This window comes from Barbus barbus (assembly GCF_936440315.1).
Source record: "Barbus barbus genome assembly, chromosome: 16".
Classification (NCBI taxonomy): Eukaryota; Metazoa; Chordata; class Actinopteri; order Cypriniformes; family Cyprinidae; genus Barbus; species Barbus barbus.
The window spans coordinates 11,573,149-11,595,834 of NC_136744.1; the positions used below are offsets into that span (position 1 = coordinate 11,573,149).

The window sequence follows — 22,686 nt, forward strand, 5'->3', positions numbered from 1 at the left end:
GACAAAGCAAGACAAAAAAATAAGATTTATGAAACATGAACATGCACATGGATTTGAGTCAAAAATAAAGAAAAAAAAAATAGTATACAACTTAAAGATCAGTGAATTTTATTTGACTTTGGAACCACTTATATGTAAATGATATATTTACATATGTAGTATGAACAAAATAAAATTCTTATTTTACGTCATACTGATTTTCAATAACATTTTTTGCACATACCACTCATTTTTACCCATTATTTAGTCTACAAGTTAACTAACGTAACAGTATTTAGGTTTTGAACCTTCTAAAATACAGGACGGTCAAAAAGATATCATGAAAGACACAATGTACAGGCCTTTAAAAGGGGAAAATATATAATACATCAAATATATTTCAATTAGCTTAAGCAGTAAATTAGTTTCCAAGGGCAATTACATCAATGTCTTTACTCTCTTCCATCTGTGGTCACTTATATGTGCACATGCACCATCTGTTATAAATGAATCTGAAAGCTCAATTTAAAATTGCTAAACAAAACACAAGCAAGGTATCTTTATACCCTTCCACAATATTCACACTTCGTCCCCTCTACCACTTTAAAAATTGAAGTGTACGTTTTCTCAAAATATCTCTCAGTGTGCAAACAGACATTACATGCATCTTCCTGAGTCTAGATCAACACGGCAAAAATGGGCAAAAAAAATAAAGCTCTCAATAATTATAGTGCAACTACACGTCAGCATAAAATTCTTGCTCTAAAAAACAAAAACATGGACTTTTTCTATCATACGGTATATTAATACTAATTCATGAAAATGTTTTTAAGGCCTAAATGCCATTACTGTAGTTAGGGGCCCCTAGGTAAGTTACTGACAATTCACCCAAAAATGAAAATTCTGTCAACATTTACACACCCTCATGTGGTTATAAACATTTATGAGTTTTTTTCTCTTGAATGGAAAAGAGCAGCATGAACATTCTGCTAAACATCTACTTTTGTGTTCTACATAATAAAAAAATCATACAGGTTACGACATGAGGGTGAAAAAATAATTAACTTTAATTTCTGGGTGAACTATCCTTTTAAGGGACACAATGTGAAATAGGCACCCAGACTCTCTGTCTGAGACACAGCACAGGAACAGTGTTTTGAGGTTAGACATGCTGGTCCCTCACTCTGACATGTTTAGGGTTAAGATGATGTATTTCTTGCCATATGTGCCCTGTGAAACTACGCTACCAGACTCCAGTGAGTGTGCGAGTCTCATGCTAATCGACACATTCCAGTTACTGTAGGTGCTCTGCTATGAGAACAACTGCTGCCGCTCTCTCCATGCAAGGAGAGAGGGATGATCCAGGTCACATCGAGACTGTAGGCTGTACCCTGATTCTGTCTGCACTGACCACCATCTTTTCCCTTTCAGGTTCCCAGCACACACAAACACACTTCAGCTATCATTAACCCAAGCTAGCTAACAGAGACGGATATTTACTGCTAGTATACAATGCAAATACTAGCGATGATGAATGGTTACATATTTATATAGCTATGTTCTCTCAGGTTAATAATCTCTCTAGTTTACTTTGTGGCCTTCAGTTATCAAAATCCCTTGTCCAATGTAAATGTGATGCTGAAATCAATTCAAGATAGGAGCTAAATAAATAAAAAAAAACATCAAAAACTGAATTTGTCTCACAAGCCACTATCTTCAAGTCCGTGCAAAATCTTCTGCCCTGAATAAAGTTCAAGTGCTGAAGGGATACGTCCCAATACTACTTCAGACTTTTGCTGTGATATAAAGCCGCAGTGCTTGGTGGCTTGAATGCGTATGTACAAGTATAAATGGAGCATAACATCTGCAACAAAGCTTCTTTGGTTATTGAATAAACATGTCAACATCTTCTGAGCGAAATTCAAGAATCTCATGAATACTACAACTACAACAGAATAAAACTGGATGAGTAATGGAATGATGGTGACAGGTGATGTGCAAAGAGAGGAGATGTCCTCAGATCACAGGAAATGGCATCACTGCCAGGGTGTACGATTATGAGAATAATAAAGTTAACAAATCTTTGCATCTTATAGCTGAAGTGCACGATTTCTGTGACAAAGATAGTTCCACCCCAAACTCATGCTATTGGTTGCGCTAATGTCCAGCTCAACAAGGCCGCTCAAACAAACAGTCCGTTTTGTGCCAGAAATGACACACTTCACCTTTAAGAGGGTCTTTTTGTGAATAAATGAACACATTTTCTTTCAAAAATTTATCTCTGAATTTTCGGTGCCTCGCACATGACTAATAAACAATATGATGGCCATGAATTAAAAATTTGTTCACACAACTTAATTTGTTCTTTCTTAGTTAAATTGTACTACTTAGTTCCCTCCTTTTAATTTAGTTCAACTGTGGGGATTACTTGCCTAAAACAAGGGAACAAATTTTTAATTTGTGGCCATGATTTCTATTTTTTTCCTGTATGTCATGTGTAGGGCTCCATAGTGCATTACTTTTGTAATGTTATTAATAAATAAACGTTTTAATTCATTCATTATACAACAGTCTTCCTTGAACAAAGCAAAGTTTGTTCTTTGTTCTATATATACACACACGAATCCATATGGGAGGTCAGCACTGCTTTCAGTCTCACTCTGAAGATTCTTAACACATATTAATGAACCTGAAAAGTTTCAGGATCTTTTCCATTCCCTACATGGAAAGTCTAGTTTTGGATTTTAGCTGCCTGCTCCTTCTCGACCTTCTCCTTAGCTTTCTCTTTCTCCACCAGCTTCTCCTCCTTCTGCAGCATCACCATGATCTCTGCCACCTGGTTAGTGGAGATATCAATGTCCTCCTTATCGATCAGCTCTACCACCTAACACAAACACATCGCCAGATAAATGTCAACATCAAAATAAAAACCAACCAAACAGGAAAAGGAAAATCAGTGAGGGATCAAACAAGTCCCACGTTGTTACCTTTAAGACATCATCAATGTCGATCTTGCCATCTTTGTTTTCATCTAGTGCATCTGTGATGCTGAGCAACTTGTGTTCAGGGATGTTCTGGATCTGCTTCATGATTGCAATGAGCTCGTTGATGCTTATCAGATTCTCCCTGTAGGACAGGAACAGACTACATACAGGAAATGTTTACTTGATAACACAAGGGGTAAGATGGTGGAGGGCGAGTAAGTTCACGGATCAACCAATCGCATGCCAAGACAGCCGTGCAGGGTTCCCAGAAGAAGCGCTCGAGAGTGAAAGAGTTCATTAATGAGAAAATGATTCACTAATCTTCAAGAATTTTTGACTAAAATTATACAAGCCTTATTTGCAGAAGACAAAAATAAAGGCCTTAAAATAAGTGATCCATCTAATACTTACAGCACTGAGAACAAGATTTCACAGCACAATCCTAATCACACAAACGGATTACATTCACAATAACCAGAATTTAGGATTATGGATTAAATGCTGATGGATTAAAAAAAAAAAAAAAAAAAAAAAAAAAAAAAAAAAAAAAATCACACTTCAGACCCCCCTCAGACCTATTCGGTTAAAAAAAAATATGGCATTTAGTCCATATTTTTAAGTTAATGCGTTTGATGAGAAAAAAAAGAAAAAAAAAGGCGAGAGGTCTCTCCTGTCCTTACCTTGGCAAGTCACTATGTTTCTCAAAGAACAATCTAAAAAGAACAACAAAATTATTTTTAATTGGACTGGGAACCCTTTTCTTTTGGATCGCGTTTGCAACCTGTTAGGTTGTTCTTCCACCACCATTTTACTGTGTCCATTGCAATATCCCATCATGCATAACTGATGACACACACAGAAACCATCATCAACAATCAACCCAATTCCATACAAACTCATGCAAATCAAGAACTCTTACCCAATTGGTGGTGTGGTCCCGCTGTCCATCTGTCCGTCTAGCACCATCTTGTCCTTCTCCAGCTCAGTGACGATCTTATCCATTCTGCCAATCATGCGGTTGACCCGCTTCGACAGACGTTGGCTTGCTTTAGACTCCTCCACCACTTTCTCCTGTCCTGTTTTGGACAGCTCTCGCTTGATCTCCTCCAGGTCCTGTAGAGAGACATAGTGGATATCACATGTTTAAAAGCTTATAACAGAAATTAAAATGGACCGTTGGTTTACGGTACACACCTCGCTGTACTCCTGCACATCATCTTTCAGGTCCTCCAGCTCCTCTTTCTCTTTGGTGAGGAGATTCTTCTGCTCCTTCAGCTTGGTGCAGGCATCACTCAACATGTCAATTTCTTCCTTAGTGATCTCCTCTCCCTGGAAAAATAACACCGTGTCCATCAACACTCTCTAGGGAACACGCACACATTTTCATACATGCACAACAGTGCTGGGGAACCTTTGAATCAGTGGTGGACGTGACATTTTAGTGTGGGTTAGGTGCAAACTTTTTTTTTTTTTTCAAAATTTTTCAAAATCTACAAAACAATTAATGTGGAAATATACACAAAATGGATGAAAATTACATACAGTGCCCAAAAGTACTGGAACAGTAAAGACAAAATTGCTCTGTTGGCTGTGGAGTCAAGACATTTACAAATATGATTAAAAGACGAATATGAGACAAAACTACAGAATGACACATTTATATACAAATCACATTTTATTATTGGGTGATTCAACACACAGATGTTTTACCAGCTAAGATATTTAGCACTTTTAGAGTTTCATCCCTAGAGTTTCATCTGATGTGAGCATAAGTATTGGAACAGTTGCCTCACAGGTCTTTCTAAGTGATCAGCTGTGTCCTGTTGCATTAATTCTTCAGATATTAAAAGCAGGGAATGTGTCGCATTAGTTATATCCATTACTTCTGTATTATGAATCTTGCAATCGATGATGACACACAAAGACGAGGGAGCAGACTTAGAGAGAAAAGCAAGCAATTTGGATGCTAAAAGAAAAGAGGAAGTCAGTTAGAGCGCTAGCAAAAACAAAGGGCATGGAGAAATCAAGAGTTTGGAAACCACCAGCGACACCAGCAACCAACAACAACCTGATCGGCTGAGAAAGCAACAGTAGTTGATGACAGACAAATCATAAAAGCTGTGAACCCTAAAAGACGTGTCTGTAAAAATCACCAACAACTTCCAGAAAGCTGGGGTGATGCTCTGACAATCTACTGTCCTCAGGAGACTTTGACACAGAATTACAGATGCTAGACAGCAAGATGCAGACCTCTGACCAGCACCAAAAATAGAAAGGCAAGATTAGAGTTTGCAAAAAAGCACAAAGGTGAGCCAGAAGAGTTTTGGAACTGTGTTTATCGACCGATGAGAAAAAGATGAACCTTTATCTAAGTTATGGGAAAGCAAAAATGTGGAGAAAAAAAGGGAACTGCAATGATCCCAAGCATACAGCCTCATCTGTAAAGCATGGTGGAGGTGGTGTCGTGGCATGGGCATGCATGGCTGCCTCTGGAACAGGCCCTCTCAACTTTACTGATGACTTAATGTATGATGACAGTAGCAGAATGAATTTGGAAGGGTACAAAACCATCTTGCCTACCAATATTCAAGAAAATGCCACCAGATTCGTTGGGAAGTGCTTCATATTGCATCAGGACAATGACCCAAAACACCCTGCCAGTTCAGTCAAGGAACTTATAAGGGCAAAGAAATGGAAAGTCCTAGATTGCCCAAATCAATCTCCAGATTTAAATCAGATTGAACATGAATTTCTCCAGCTGGAGAGGAGAGTAAAGGCAGAAACAAAACAAACAATAATTGGAATTGCTGCATTAAAGGCTGGGAAAAGCATTTCAAAGGATGAGACCAAGAGTCTGGTGATGTCTATGGGTCACAGACTCACTGCTGTGATTGTGCGCAAGGAATCTGCAACTATAGCTTTTAATCTTTTATATCTGCCTTATGTTCAACTGTCCCAATACTTATGCTCACATCAATGAGTGGGATGAACTCTAAAAGTGCTGTTCTTTTTATTTGGTAAAACATGTGTTGAAACGGCTAATAATAAAATGTGACATTCTGTAGTTTTGTCTCATATTCCCTTTTTAATCATATTTGCAAATGTCTTGACTCCACAGCCAACAGAGCAATTTTGTCTTTACTGTTCCAACACTTATGGAGGGCACGGTATGTAATCAGCTTCGGTTATTTTTCCAAAAAAAACCCCACTAAATAATATAATCTATTCCAAGGTCTTGTCACTGTAGGATGACTCCACTATACTAACTAATGTTCAAGGTACTCATGATTTAAGCTAAAGTCTCAGCTTGCTCTGTTGCAAGATGACAATGTAATGAAATTATCTATGTAATGCTTTGTCAAGCTACATCTTATTGTCCCTTAACTTTTGAATGGATGTGTAACTTACTGTAAAAGTGATGCTAGTTTGAGAACAGTTGAATTACCATCACACTTCTGAAAAGTGTATAAGTTACTCCCCAACTCTGATGTAAAAAGATAAAGAGGTTGCTCTTTTATAAGAGGATGAGTCAGAGGAAAGGAAGGTCTTCCATACAACAAAGGTGACTACAGAAAGGTCACTAAAACCAACTGAAACACATTGTAGGGCTAATTCAGTGGGTCTCTGAGCAACATAAAACAAACAACCATGAGGATTTGCTGCATGTTTCATATGCAATGTGCTACAGACACATACTCAAAGGAATAGAGTGTTGGGGTGAAGTGGAAAGGAGGATGCCGGTAAAACCACACGAAAAACTTCTGCTCTGTCAAATCACTGTATTCGCATAATATTATGCATCACATTATATACACAATATACTAAAATATCATATGATGCAGTAATTCTTTTGTGCCTGTTATGCTAAAAACAAGTCTAACTCTAGTTGAAAAGCTTTGATTATTGCAAATGTGGGGAAAGTAAGCAGTACAGTGACTAGGAGAGCAGAGCATCAGTGTGGTGATCTCCAGATGGAGAGCAGTTCAGCATCTAACCTGAATGCGCAGATACCTCTGCCACTGCTCGAACTGAAGAAATAAACACGCAAAATGATACGCAACACAAAAACAGAGAAAGAGCATTTCCTGTGACATGAATGAACAAGATCCTGTTCTACAACACAATCAAGTCAAACAAGTGAATTATCTGGACCATTTTATTTGAATGATTTTAGCTAAAGAAACTTAAACTTGTACTACAATACCATTTTATGTATTAACAAGTATATCGACACATTCAACAGCATTTCATATTTTCCCAATTCAAGCAGAATGGACTTATACTTTCATGTTTATAACCACGAGAGAAAATAGCTGACTGAAGGCATTGCCAAGATTGGCTGAGTGACTTGCCTTAAAAAGGGTTATAAAACACTTTAAAATAGCTTTCATTACTCATTAACAAATACTATTTTATAATGCTTGACAGAATATCAGTAATGTACACTATTGTTTCAAAAGTTTGGGGTCAGTAAGATTTTTTAAAATTGCTTTTTAAAGTGGTCTCACGCTCACCATGGTAGCCTTTATTTGATCAAAAACACATTAAAAACAGTAATACTGTCAAAGATTTTTCCAATTTATAATGACTGCTTTCTATTTTATATATTTTGAAAAGTAATTTATTCCTCATTCTAATTTGCATATTTGGTCCTCAAAAACATTTCTTATTATCAATGTTGAAAACAGTTGTTCTGCTTGATATTTTTTGCAGAAACCAAGACACTTTTTTTTTTTTTTTCTCAGAATTCTTTTATGAACACAAAGTGCAAAAGAACAGCACTTCTTGAACATTATAAATGACTTCATTGTCAATTTTGATTAATTTAATTTAATGCATTTCTAAACAGAAATAATTTCTTTACAAAAAAAAATTAATGAAAAAAAAAAAAAAAAAAACTACTGACCCCAAATTTTGAACTGTAATGCACATTTAAGTTCCTCACAAATGTCAGGAAATTTGTGTCGTGTTCATATTAATATTCTCATATATGATTTTATTTCTTGTTGACAATATTCAATAAAGGATATTTCATACATCTTCAGAGTTAATATATATTTAAGTGAGAAAACGTTCTGTTCACCTCTTGTGTGTGTGTCTGTGTGTGTGTGTATGAGATTGTCTTACCTTAATACCCTCCAGCACCGGTGCAGTATCTCGTAGTGTTTCTGAATGGATGGCCACATCTACACTGGAGAGCGCATGTTCTGCTTCCAACTCCACCACCTCAGCCTCCTGGAAACACATATAAAACCTTCCATGAACATTTCAACTGTACTACCGGTATGACGCAGGAATCACTGTCAGACTGAAAGTGACTAATGACCCGCGCAGCCTGCTCCTTTTCTTTCTCTGCAGCATCAGCCAGTCTCTCCAGCTCCCGCTCTCTGTTTTCCTGCCGGATAGCTGCCTCTTCCTGAAGCGTGGCCTCCAGCTTGGTTTTGTTATCCACTTTAGAGAAGTCCAGCTCTGCCACCTTCACCTGCGCCTCTTTAGTCTGTGAAAGTACAAAAAAAACAACACACTGTCATTACACACACAAAAAAAGAACTTGCTACATGTATACAACTATACATTTATTTATTAACCTACATTTACTGTAAATATTATACACTGTGCAGTACATACCACAATCTCTGGCAGGTTCTGTAGTGTGGTTTTAAGCTGATCCGCAGGGGACAGCGTGTCTGGCAGGAACATAGCTCGGGACAGCAGCAGCAGAGATGTGGGGATGTGCTGATTGAGGTGAAGCTCCAACCACTGACATGATCAGAAATGTGAAATACATGATGAGAAGACGTACTACTAGGAAGTAATCATTGTAAAGGAAAGTGCAGCATGTGTTACCTGTTTAAGCTGCTCTCTGAGTCTCTCCTCCGTCACACCCAGAGCTCTCATCCCTCTCACACGACATGCTGCCTGCAGCTCATTCACATTCAGACTGTCCACTCCTTCCTCTGCTATCATCTGTCAATCACACACACACACGCAAAGAAATCAGCTAGGAATCATGATTCTTGATAGGAATCATGAAATTTTGATTTAGAAAGTTTCTAATTGAAAGTTCATGAAATTCTGAGAAATTCAATTCATAGAAATGCATATAGAAATTCATGATAATTGTAATTTGCTCTGAATTCTTATACACTGGATACATGTGTTTTTTAACAGCTGTGTTCACTGTAAACTGGTGTTGAATAAATATAAGTATATACAATACCATTTATCATTTTAATCAGCAAAGATGTATTCATTTGATCAAAAGACACAGTAAAGACATTTTAAATGCCACAAAAGGTTTCTACTTCAAATAAATGCTGTTCTTTAGAACTTTCTATTTTGGAATACGTGTCACAACAATTTTAAGAAGCACAACTGTTTTCAATTTTGATAATAAAAACTGTTTCTTGCACAGCAAATTAGCACATTAGAATAATTTCTGAAAAATCCCGAGACACTGAAGACTAGAGTAATGGTGCTGGAAATTCATCTGTCATCACAGTAATAAATATGAACATATATTAATATATTAAATACATATAAAATATACACATTTTACTATATAATTTATAAATTTTTACTATTTTAATATATAAGATTTAACATTAGAAACGTTTCTTATTGTAAAAATATCAATATAATATCACTATATTTTTGATCAAATATGAAGACTTGTTGAGCGAAGATACTTCTTTCAAAACGATTAAAAAAATTGGACAATTAAACTGAAAACTGCATATTATGCTGTAGAATCTAACTTGGACAAGTATTCCATTTTCAATTAATAAAAAAAAATAAAAATGATATGACGTCATGATGTGAACTGAGGTGCTAACAAACCTTTTCAGGATTTTCAGGAAGAGATTGCAGTTGTATTTACCTTATTTTAACACACGCCTCTTATACGGCAAGCAGCAGACAAAAATTGGAGTAGTACAGGCTAATTTAAAAAGGGTCAGGGGTGTGTGCTTGCGATCGACTCGGCGGGAGTGTGTGCGGGACGTGGCTCCACTTCGCTCTCTACTGTGCAGACTCTGGTCCCAAATCAGTGCAATATGGCCGTGCCCTATTGGGACAATGGCGGCTTCACTTTTCTTCAATGGAAGTGAGTGAAGGTGCGTCGTCCATCTTTTTTTACAGTCTATGGTTATAAACAAGACTCATTTGAGTAAAAACAGGTTCTAACCTTGTCATCTGCACGGATGGCTCTGAGTTTCATGATGAGCTGAAAGCGCAAGAAATTGTTGGTGCCGATGGACTGCAACTCCAGCAGCTTGCACAGAGCCACCAGCTGCGGCCGTGTCAGGTTATCTAAGGTCAGTTCATCCTCAAACAGCTTAGAGAAACGCATGATCTGCTCATTACTGGGTATCTCTCCAGAGTCACGGATCTGAGCAGGAAGAGAAAGGGGAAGATAGAGAGTTCTCATTCAAAAAAAGCTCTCATTCATGGTGCTTAGTAAGCATTCATAAGCATCACCACATGGGGGCAATACAGCGCTGTGTTTTGAATCACTTGGAGAAGTAGTAGTGTTGTTTTTTTCAGGACAAGTTCTGAGCAAGTGTGACTATGATCTACCTTCTGAAAGAAAGTGGAGAACTCCTCGGTCACGTTGCCTTTGGCTGCTTTGTTTCTTAATGCAATCTCCTCGATTGTGTCCTGCAAGAACTTGGCCATCTCTAACTTCACTCTCAGCTCCTTCTTTAGTCTTTCCTCCTGCAAAACACAAACAACGACAGTGTGTGAAAGAGATATATCATCCGTGGTCAAATAGGTTTGGTACAAGTATTGTAAAAGTAGATGCATGAGATGTGTGACTAGGACAGAAATCCAATTAAAGTCTTTACAGATTAAAACTCAAAAGCTCAGCATACCTTTTTGGACTGTGTCTCAAAGGTGGACGGCAACATGTTAGGGAAAAGTTTCAGTGCAACAGGAAGCAGAAACTCCATAAATGGGACGATGATAAAGACCAGAAAGGGCAGAAGTCGGAAGACATCTGCACACGTCCTCAGGAACTGCAATTAAAATGACACAGGCAGTGATGTCAGCAGATTGCTGCTTTGGTGATAAAATAAAATTATTGATCAGTGGTGTAAATACAATCTCTAGAACTAAAAATTAAGTAAAACCCCTGAAATCCCTGTCATGAAGCGCTACAAACATACTCTAAACGGTGATCTGCTCTGTCAGGACTACATAAGAGAGTAAAATTAGAGCTCAAATCCTGCTGGGAGGTGAAAAGAATCACAGAGTCAAGAGTTCGCTCTAAAACTTTTCCTATCTACTGTTTGGGTAAAGAACATCATATTCTGTTCCTATTTCACCCCAAAATCAAAAGAAATAAGATTATTTTGCCTAAAAAGATTTTGCTTAATTTATTTTCTACATTGCAACATTATTTTCATGAGCGTTAAGGACATTTAACATGTCCATCAATTTTAATTAGTGTAAAAAAAAACATTGTCATACAAAAGTTAAATTATAAAGCACTTATAAATCATGTTTGATAAACTGCATTAAATGTATGATTTTTTTTAAATAATAATATAATTATTTTAAAAAATACTTTTTTTTTTTTACATAAATGAGAATCACCAGAACAATTATAGGATTTTAAAAATTATTAAAAATATAAATGGTCCTAAAAATATTAATGCTAACCCTAACATCCAATTGTATTTATTTATTTATTTTTGTCAAACATAACCTAGATGCTTTTATGTATGATTCACTCCTCCTTTAAAGTGAAAAAAGAAAAAAAAAAAAAAAGTTAAAAAGGACAGCTCGGAGACACAAGGTAATAATATATAATACAATAACATGAAATAAAATAAAAACCAAAACAAAAGAAAAAAAACAAGAAAATATAGATCTAAAATGTGAGCGAGCAGATAACTCCCCATGGCAAGAACTGACTTTCTGAATCACTCCATATATAATATATAGTTGATGAAGCATGATGAATTCAGAAAATGAGAGGTTAGATAACAAAGGAGCTTCAGCTTTATAAGAGGGGTCCCTGCTCCCCTTATTCAACCTGTGTGTCAACGGTCCTATAGTGAAGAATTTAAACCAGGCAGGCCTGAAAAGAGCCATTGTGTTTGGCCCATTGGCATGTATATCACCACAGGCAGAGAGAGAGAGAGAGAGAGAGAGAGAGAGAGAGAGAGAGAGAGAGAGAGAGAGAGAAAGAAAGAGAGAGAAAGAGAGAGAAAGAGAGAGAAAGAGAGAGAGAGAGAAAGAGAGAGAAAGAGAGAGAGCAAGGGGGAGAGAGGAGGAAAACAGGGAGGCCTGGAGTGTGAAATATTCAGGGACGAGTGAGTGGGATGGAGAGGGAAGGCATTCCAAAGGAAGTGGCCGGGAGAGAGCAGGACAGAGGGCTTGGGAAGGGGGTTGATGACTGACATCAAAAGCTAAAGGAACCCACGCTGTGTTGTGAATAGGCAGGATTAAGGATGAAGCAGGTCAGAAGAATAGCGAGAGTGAGGTGCGACAGATGCTAGCTGAGTCAGAGGCATTAGCATACCTCGCAATGCTAATGTTGACAGAGCTCACAACATAAAGAAATCCTCAGTGAACTCTTGATAACAGCTAACCATGACTACCTAAACATGAGTGTTATACAAGCTGTAGATGTTTTTGGACCAAAAGCTGTGAAAAAAATCTCCCAAGGCTTTAGGAAGGCAATAATGTGATTTTTGCTTGTTTTCAGTTAGTAAATTGATTTTCTGAAGAAAATGTGAATAGTGCTTGCCTGTGCAAAACAAAACAACAACAAAAGCTTTTTACTTAACGTTTAAAAATAAAGAAATGAATACAGCCATAAATAATAAAATTATTATTTGTATGTTTAATTTATAAATTTGTATAACAATATATTTCATTATAATATTTAACCTAATAGACAATATACAATTAATACTATAAAACAGCAATACTTATTATTTTGTTTAATGTAAATTTAGTAGTGTCAGTAATAATAATAATAATAATAATAATAATAATAATAAATATAATTTTTTATTATTATTACTATATTTTTATGGGCATACTGATATATAGTCTGATATAATTTGACAGAACAATTATATCAGACTATAAATTGTGCAGACCTACAAACAAGTTCATAAGATAACACCATACCAACATAATGTTTACAATGATTGCTTGCAGCAAATGTTTTCGAAATGTTTGCCAGAACATTCAATTTAAGGGGGTGTTTTTATCTCTGTGGCTTCATGTAACTGTCACCAGAGTAAAACCAAACATCACTCTTCTCAGTACTATTGCCATGACTGTGGAGAAATGATAGGAGTATTGTAGTGGATAATGTTGGGCATTAATATCCTAGCAACCCAAGGACGGACAGTTCATTCTGAGACAGTGACAGAGTGGCCTGTGACACAAAGCCTGAGCAATTTCCAGTACGTACTGGCTAAGAACGCAATGGAGGCCTCCAACGGTTATAGATTATATGCGTCACTAAAGTGTCACTTTACAACAGGCTGAGTCACGTAACTGTCTGAGAATTTGAGGCTGAGAAGGTATTAGCACTATGCTAGCAGAGATGATCATGTAATACGTGTGATAGCTGCAATCAGCTGTGTGCTTGAAAACTCAAATATAATACAAAAAGAACAGTAACCTTGTATTTACACTACCAGGTTTGGGGTTGGTGCTGTGACTGATGGGATGTTCTTGGTGGTTTCTTACTGAACTATGTAAACATGTTTTGCCAGAAATGTTGCCAGAAGTTACAAATTCAATCGCTTAATAAAGGTAATATAAAGCTAATGTACAAGACCTCAACTAACCTCTCTTTTACTTCTGACCTAAGATAGCATTTCTTAGCTAGACATCACAGGAGTCAGCCTGGGCTAGTGAACAACTGTGTGTCAATGTGAGCCATACTGATCTATCAATCATCAAACTACAAGAAAGAGATAGGAAGAAGAAAAGAATAGGAAGACCATTGATTGAAGGAGTTAATGAGATAAAACTCCTGAACTGTTTGGCCATGTTATTTTCTTCTGATCTCAAAATTACAAAAGCAGAGCACTTCAAAATGTACTATCATAAGGGTGTATTAGTGTATTAATGTAAATGTCTGCAGACCTAGAAAAGGATGCTTGGAATGTTTTGCATAGTACTGAAATTTAAGTATTGGAAGTATTTCATCTTATATAAAAGAGTTGTTAAATTGGACTTAATGGAGTTTTTATCCTAAAGGAATCCCATGTGAGCTAGTTAAAGTGTCTTGGGTCTTCCCCTGGACTCCTGACTTACAGGGTGATCTCTAATGGCTGGTCCATGAAGACTCAGCATGGCACTAATTTAAATCATTAAGCTACAGAAGAGATCCAGTCAGACTTTATAGGACTGGGATTAAACTACGAAGAATGCTAACCACCCACCGCAAATCCTACTATGCACAACTTAATTACATTACACTGGGTTAAATCCATCGGGCAATGACAGGCATGGGCTAACAAATACTAACATTTCATAAATCTACTTATAGAGTATTGCAATAAAGGACAAAGGTGTCTGATGTCTACTTTAAGATTACCAAATCTCAATGCAATCATGTTATCATTGACTCTTTAAGGATAAGGTTATTAAGGTGGTCTTGGCCTTGAGGAACATTCACACTGACAACAATTTAACATGCGATAAATTTGAACAGAGTTCAACTTTTGTTTAAGCATTGGCAGTTCTAATCTGACTGGCTGGCTGCTACGCAACTTTCAGGAGTCAGGGTACAGTTATTTATCAAACTTATCAGAACAGATAAATATTGATTGGGAAGGTTCAGTCCTACCAACTCGAGCCATTTACTTCACTTCTGAACGAATCAGCTGTTTAAACGTATCGAAATCAGAATCAGTATGAGCTTTATTGGCCAAGTATATTTACACATACGATGAAATAATATTTCCATTATTTCCACCTAATAATAATGATGGGTGAATAATAATAATAAGAAATGAATGATTCAGTGAGCCCTATCACACACCTGGCGCAATGCAAAAGATAATTATTGTGGACATAAAGATAAAAATGCCTGTGTGTAATAATGGATGTCATTTGCTCTTGCAAATTCCACCATGTAAATAGCGAATCTGCAATGGTGCAAGCGCAACTGACTTTTAAAGGGAATGGGAGATGAGACTCTGATTGGTTTATTGCACGTTATGCCCAAAACACACCCATGACTCATTAAGAGAATGGGTACTTTTGGAACATTTGCCTTGCGCGCCAACCGTTTTTTCTGTTGTTACACCAGCAAAAGTGGATTCGGACACGCGCTAAATTAACCTGCTTCATGCGCTTCAGACTATCCGCTAAGATTGTTAAAATAGGGCACAATGACTTATTCAGTAAAACATTTACTGCCACCTACTAGCAGGTGTTTAGTTTTAGTTTCATATTTAGAGTATAATTTCATTAAAAAAATAATGTACTTTTTTCCATATTAATATATATTTTTTTTAATAAAAAAAAATCCATATGAATAAAAAAAAACTAACTAAAAGGGACCGTTCACAAAAATTAAAAAAAAGAATTTTTTTTTTTTCTTTAGCTACTTTTTGTAATGTCTATTTGATGATTTTCTAATTTGACCCAAATAATGGCTGTAAATGGGGTTATTACTCAGCAAAATTTGATGTGTGATTAATTTGCAATTAATTAGATTAATTAAATCGCCACATCATGGTACAGGTGCTCTCAAAAAATTAGAATATCGTGAAAAAAGTTTTTTTATTGTAACATTTGTTAAGTTAAAAAGTTAAACTTTCATATATTCTAGATTCATTACATGTAAAGTAAAACATTTCAAAAGTTTTTTGTTTTAATTTTGATGATTAGAGCTTAAAGCTGAAAGTCAAAAATCCAGTATCTCAAAATATTAGAATATTTACATTTGAGCTTCATTAAATGACCATAACTACAGTATAAATTCCGGGTATCTCTTATTCTTTGAAGCCACGATAATGGGGAAGACTGCTGACTTGGCAGTGGTCAAGAAGACAATCATTAACACCCTCCACAAAGAGGGTAAGTCAAAGAAGGTCATTACTGAAAGGGGTGGCTGAGTGCTGTATCAAAGCATATTAAATGTAAAATTGACTGGAAGGAAGAAATTGAGTAGGAAAAGGTGCCCAAGCAAGAGGGATGACCGCAAGCTTGAGAATACTGTCAAGCAAAGCCCTCCAAGCTTCACAAGGAGTGAACTGAAGCTGGAGTCAGTGCATCAAGAGTCACCACGCTCAGACGTCTTCAGGAAAAGGGCTACCAAGCCACTTCTGAAACAGAAACATCGTCAGAAGCATCTTACCTGGGCTAAGGAGAAAAAGAACTGGACTGTTGCTCAGTGGTCCAAAGTCCTCTTTTCAGATAAAAGTAAATTTTGCATTTCATTTGTAAATCAAGGTCTGGAGTCTAGAGGAAGACTGGAGAGGCACAGAATCCAAGCTGCTTGAAGTCCAGTGTGAAGTTTCCGAAGTCAGTGATAATTTGGGGTGCCGTGACGTCTGCTGGTGTTGGTCCATTGTGTTTTATTAAGTCCAAAGATAATGAACCCGTCTACCAGGAGATTTTAGAGCACTTTATGCTTCCATCGGCTGACAAGCTTTATGGAGATGCTGATTTCCTTTTCCAGAAGGACTTTAGCACCTGTCCACAGTGCCAAAAACACTACAAAGTGCTTTGCTGACCATGATGTCACCAACATGCCTGACTTTATTCCCATATGGAATCTATGGGATATTTTCAAGAGAAAGATGAGAAACAGTTGATCCAACAATCCAGACGAGCTGAAGGCTCAATAGTGCCACAGGCTGATCACTTCCATGCCACACCTCACCGATGCTGGAATTTTTGTGCTAAAGGAGCCCCGACCAAGTATTGAGTGCATAAATGAACATACTTTAAAGAACTTGAACTTTTCTATTTGGCAAATCCATTTTTTGATTGATCTTAGGAAATATTCAAATATTTTGAGATACTGGATTTTTGACTTTCATGAGCTGGTAAGCTCTAATCATCAAAATTAAAACTTTTACTTACTTTACATGCAATGAATCTAGAATATATGAAAGTTTCACTTTTTGAAATAAGTTACAATAAAAAAAATTAACTTTTTCACGATATGCTAATTTTTTGAGATGCACCTGTAAGATCACTTAACAGCACTAGTGTTTACCTGTCTCCTCTCTCGGCGTGACAGAATGTGTCCGTTCAGCACCCTCCAGAGCATCCGCACCGTAATAGCCGTATCAATCCATAGTAGGCGGAACCCGTGATAGTAATGCTTCACCTCATCAATTACAACTTGACGTATTGTCCGTCTCACAGGTTGGGCATCTACCGTCGGGCTGTACACCGGTCCACCCTCCTCAAGCTTTTTATTCCGATCCTTCAGCGAACGTAAAGAACGCTCTACCTTCGAATCATCATGGAGACGGCCTGTAGTATGTACCCACCGGACTAGGGTGGTCTGTGGCCAGGCTAGCGTCCTGGGGTATGTGGAGTGGGTGTGGATAGGCAGGGCAGGGTCAGGTACTAAGATGGCACAGTACAGACGAGGTGACCTGGACAAGCTGCGCTGAAGTGCTGATGAATTGTCACGGTACAGGACAGATGATGTATGAGGCCAGACGCTGCCTCCAAGAACACCAGGACTGCTGAGAAACAGACGTCATGCATCAGCCTAAACAATATTTAAATAAAGATCCAATTTGAAACAATAAAAAAAAAAGGACAGGATTTTTTAAGTAAGTCTCTTATGCTCACCAAGGCTGCATTAATTTGATCAAAAACAGTAAAAAAAATAGCAGTATTGTGAAATATTATTACAATTGAATATAATTGTGTTCTATTGTAATTTATTATAAATTGTAATTTATTCATTTGTTGGTGAGACTGAATTTTCAGCAGCCATTATTACTACTCCAGTCAGAAATCAATCTAATATGCTGATTTGATGATCAGGTAACATTTATTATTATCAATGTTGAAAACAGTCATGATGATAGTTAATTTTTATTTTGATAGTGAATACTACCGTTCGAAGTTAAATTTGGATGGTAGTATTAACTACCACAGCATGTATGAATTGCACTTTTCTCCAAATAGATTCAGATAAAAATGAGAATCATGTCACTGACCCAGATACTATTTAATTTTCAGTTCCATTTACCTGTTCGTGGCTAACCGCAGTGCAGTGCAGTTAAAGCATGTGCTTTCTGATAACTTTCCTGAAAGAGATTCAGAGTAAAGAAAATACAACATTAGATAACATACAGCACACTTATGAGACTACCATGAAGAAGGATGGACCAACAGAGTAATGTAAAATAGCTACAGGAACACCATGCACAGACATCTGTGCATGATAAAAAAACAAAAACAAATGATATATAAATAACATAAGGGGTCATGGAGAGTGATACAGGCCAGCACGGGATCACGGAAAAGGACAGAGAAAATACTTGATCCCATGCCAGTGTTGCATACACAGACAGGGAAAAATATCACCATTGCCAAGAGAAAGGACACACAAATGAAGGTGTGCAAGGTCCCAGATATATCAAACTATATCAGAAACTGAGCAATGGAGGCACTTACAGTATGCATATGAAGGAATCCAAAACACTTTCAACTTTTCACCAACAAACCTTAATTCAGGTTTTTTCTAGCTTTTTGATGCCACCCTTAGCAGCAACAACTGCAATCAAGCGTTTGCGATAACTTTCAATGAGTCTGTTACAGCGCTGTGGAGGAATTTTGGCCACTCATCTTGGCAGAATTGTTGTAATTCAGCCACATTGGAGGGTTTGAGCATGAACCGCCTTTTTAAGGTCATGCCACAGCATCTCAATAGGATTCAGGTCAGGACTTTGACTAGGCCACTCCAAAGTCTTCTTTTTGTTTTTCTTCAGCCATTCAGAGGTGGATTTGCTGGTGTGTTTTGGATCATTGTCCTGCTGCAGAACCCAAGTTAGCTTCAGCTTGAGGTCACGAACAGATGGCCGGACATTGTCCTTCAGGATTTTTTGGTAGACAGCTGAATTCATGGTTCCATTTATCACAGCAAGTCTTCCAGGTCCTGAAGCAGCAAAACAGCCCCAGACCATCACACTACCACCACCATATTTTACTGTTGGTATGATGTTCTTTTTCTGAAACGCTGTGTTACTTTTAAGCCAGATGTAATGGGACACACACCTTCCAAAAAGTTCAACTTTTGTCTTGTCAGTCCACAGAGTATTTTCCCAAAAGTCTTGGGGATCATCAAGATGTTTTCTGGCAAAACTGAGACAAGCCTTTGTTCTTTTTGCTCAGCAGCGGTTTTCATCTTGGAACTCTGCCATGCAAGCCATTTTTGCCCAGTCTCTTTCTTATGGTGGAGTCATGAACACTGACCTTAACTGAGGCAAGTGAGGCCTGCAGTTCTTTAGATGTTGTTGTGGGGTCTTTTGTGACCTCTTGGATGAGTCGTCGCTGCGCTCTTGGGGTAATTTTGGTCGGCTGGCCACTCCTGGGAAGGTTCACCACTGTTCCATGTTTTCATCATTTGTGGATAATGGCTCTCACTGTGGTTTGCTGGAGTCCCAAAGCTTTAGAAATGGCTTTATAACCTTTTCCAGACTGATAGATCTTAATTACTTTCTTTCTCATTTGTTCCTGAATTTCTTTGGATCTCAACATGATGTGTAGCTTTTGAGGATCTTTTGGCCTACTTCACTTCACAGGCAGTGATTTAAGTGATTTCTTGATTGCGAACAGGTGTGGTAGTAATCAGGCCTGGGTGTGGGGGGCAAAAACTTTCACACAGGGCCATGTGGGTTTGGATTTTGGATAAAAAAAAAACAATTTAAAAACTGCATGTTGTGTTTACTTGTGTTATCTTTGATTAATAATATTAATACTAGATTAATTTATAATTTGTTTGATGATTTGAAACATGAAAGTGTGACAAACATGCAAAAAAAAAAAATCAGGAAGGGGGCCAACACTTTTTCACACCACTTATATATATATATAATTCTAAGGTTAATGGTGCATCTAATAATATCTATAAACATTATATTGTTCACAAAACTATATGCAAATTTGCTACAACTTTAGACAAATTTAAAAACAACTCAACTAATCACAGGTTAATCAGTATTTAGAAAGTAGAATTAAATAGTAATATAATATGAGCAAATTTGGTAAATGTGAAAGTAAAAAAAAAAGTAATGAGTACATGATAACAGAATAGTAATTTTGGGTGACCTATCCCTTTAAGAGCACGTTAACTTTGACAGTCCTAAAAACACATTTTATAAAAGCTTTTTTCAAAAGTTTTTGCAAACTACCTAAAAAACCCTTACTTAATACCTAAATAACACGATAAGATTTTCACATGGAGTGGTGTTAGGAAGCAATATGCAATTTACGCAATCATCTAATGCTGTTGTCATGGAATGTGCAGCAACAAAATACATTACTTCTTGGTCTTAACATCAAGTTGAAACTGTACCTGCCTACATGCTTAAACAAATGCTTGAATATGACTCCTTTTATCCATCTAGTCAAAGAATTTTGTCATGTCCATTGCACATTGGCACATAATCCATCTGACTGTGTGTGTGTGGATCCGTTATGACACAACCTCCATAAAGGTTACATCAGGACACAGACCTCACACAAAAACGGTGCAACTGATACAGTGAAGAGTTTACATAGCTCACATTTTTTACATGGATGGATGAAACATTAGCATTCCTGGTGGATATTCCCCCTCTCAGGCATATGACTAATTACAAGTAATGCTTATGTTAAACTACAGTACAGTTAAATAAGACCACCCATTGCAGCTGTCTATCAGATGTTCAAGCGTAGTATTTCACTGGTAATGACCCTCACAAGCACTTTCGATGTCTGCGGCGACAAACTCATCTCACATGTCAGTAATGTCTAACTCATAGTAAAGTTAGCTACAGCTCTTCAGCAGTAAGAACAGGGTAAAGTCTAAATATCCCAGTACCAGGAAACCACCAGACTTGAAGTGAATCGCCTGTTGAAATGGATTACTTGAAACCAATAACATATCTTCTGACTTTTGGTATTTTCTGCACTGATCTTGGGTTGGTATCTAAATAATTGTTTTTAACACTATAAAAATGTGCTAAACACAGGGCTGAATGCGCTATATTTTCTGTTGACAGTTAATCAAATAGTGTAATCAAATGAATTTTTAAGCCACTGTTTCTTTTCAACAAATAACCCACTGTAAACCAGATTTCTGCTCGTTCAACAGGAGTGTACCAAACGGTACCAAAATTTCTGTATTCGGCACCGATACCAGTGAAAATCCACAGTTCTCGGTACCAAAGCAAAACACAAAAACATGCAAATTAAAAAAAATCACACTATTTTTATTAATAGAGTCAAACAAAAATAAAATGTACAATTTGGTAAAAGGGGATTTACTATTAAAATTAAAACATGGAAGGAATATTGTGTGATTATTTATAAAAAAATTAAGTTTTATTAATATTTTAAACAGTAGCAGTAGTATCAAATACGTTCTACCACATAATAGTAGCCTAATATATTTCTGGCACAATGTCTAAACCGAACATTTATTTTGACGGGTTGTCGTGAATACCTTTAAATTTCTGTGTGTATATGAAATGATGCTGGTTTTACTCAAACGGTAAAATGCTCGTGAAGTGACTCTCAGAGCAGTTCTGGAGATGTTGTTTATGTATTTATGTCCTCATTTAGACGCTGAAATCACCACGAGAGTCACACGCGCTTCAGTGAATGTAGTAAACAAAACCACGTGTCTCTGCCATTCATTCATTCATTCATTCATTCACACAGACACTCGCAGAACATGACTGTGGATTCATATCTGAATCGGCTTGTGTGGCTTAATATTTACAGATACTAGTCCATATCGAGATTTGATTTAAGTGTAATGACCTACTTTTGATTAATTCATCCAAACTTGACAAATTTCATGACATTCAGTGTTAAACTGTAAATTCCTTTTTTAAACTAGGTTAGGTCTAAATCATACGGTCCTACGAGTCAAGAAATGGCCCCATTCCAAATAGTTGTCCAACACTTGTTGTGCCAGGTTTGATTTCTATGATGCAAAATGGCAGTACTTCTTGTATGTCTCAAAGTTTGACGTGTTAAGTTTAAAGTGGAAGTGAAAATTAGATTTGAAAGATCTCTTTAAGTAAGAAAAGTAAAGGAGAGGTCTATACATGCAGGCTGTCTTTCTACTTACTGTAAATATAACTTCAGGAAACTCCCTTATCTGGAGTAAGCCAGTAAAGCTATTCTCACCCATTCTGACTGTATCCCACACATGCATGTAAGCACACAGTTTTTCTTTCCCTGAAATACAGCAATCCATCAAACCTGACTTTCTCCTGAACCATTTCCCTCTCCAGTACACCATGCAATCTCTGAATTACATATACTTATGGTCTCGTGATTCTCTGATTTATCCACTCAGAGACAATAGGACGAGGCCAGACTCCATAATTAATCCATTCTCATCCCACTTCCTTTTAGTACTATGGTTTAGGACCTTTGCTGCAATGCCCAGGTGAAGTCTAATCTGGGTTGTGCTTTCCATAATGTTTGCTACACACATGTAAGACCCTTGGCTCAGTGCAGTCTAACCCTATTGATACCAGGATGTTCGTAC

At 37.1% G+C, this 22,686-nt stretch overlaps 1 protein-coding gene across 6 annotated transcripts in view; it reads right to left on the bottom strand.

Moving 5' to 3' along the window:
* Nucleotides 1–22,686, bottom strand: part of LOC306882273 (mitochondrial proton/calcium exchanger protein) — a 27,168-nt gene continuing 4,482 nt past the window's right edge. Inside the window, exons 2-16 of one of the 6 annotated variants that reach the window (XM_079436789.1) lie at nt 18,169–18,226; nt 17,173–17,653; nt 10,838–10,981; nt 10,542–10,679; nt 10,150–10,353; nt 8,811–8,930; nt 8,592–8,723; nt 8,290–8,460; nt 8,091–8,198; nt 6,959–6,991; nt 4,158–4,292; nt 3,883–4,076; nt 3,644–3,676; nt 2,967–3,105; nt 19–2,863 (exon numbers count right to left, since the gene is read on the bottom strand). In XM_079436789.1, the coding sequence (XP_079292915.1) occupies nt 2,711–2,863; nt 2,967–3,105; nt 3,644–3,676; nt 3,883–4,076; nt 4,158–4,292; nt 6,959–6,991; nt 8,091–8,198; nt 8,290–8,460; nt 8,592–8,723; nt 8,811–8,930; nt 10,150–10,353; nt 10,542–10,679; nt 10,838–10,981; nt 17,173–17,653; nt 18,169–18,226 (2,243 nt within the window). In that variant the 3' untranslated portion in view covers nt 19–2,710. Of the gene's footprint in view, nt 2,864–2,966; nt 3,106–3,643; nt 3,677–3,882; nt 4,077–4,157; nt 4,293–6,958; nt 6,992–8,090; nt 8,199–8,289; nt 8,461–8,591; nt 8,724–8,810; nt 8,931–10,149; nt 10,354–10,541; nt 10,680–10,837; nt 10,982–17,172; nt 17,654–18,168; nt 18,227–22,686 lie in introns of all 6 variants that reach the window. The other 5 variants (XM_079436790.1, XM_079436792.1, XM_079436791.1 and 2 more) reach the window with 5 other exon arrangements.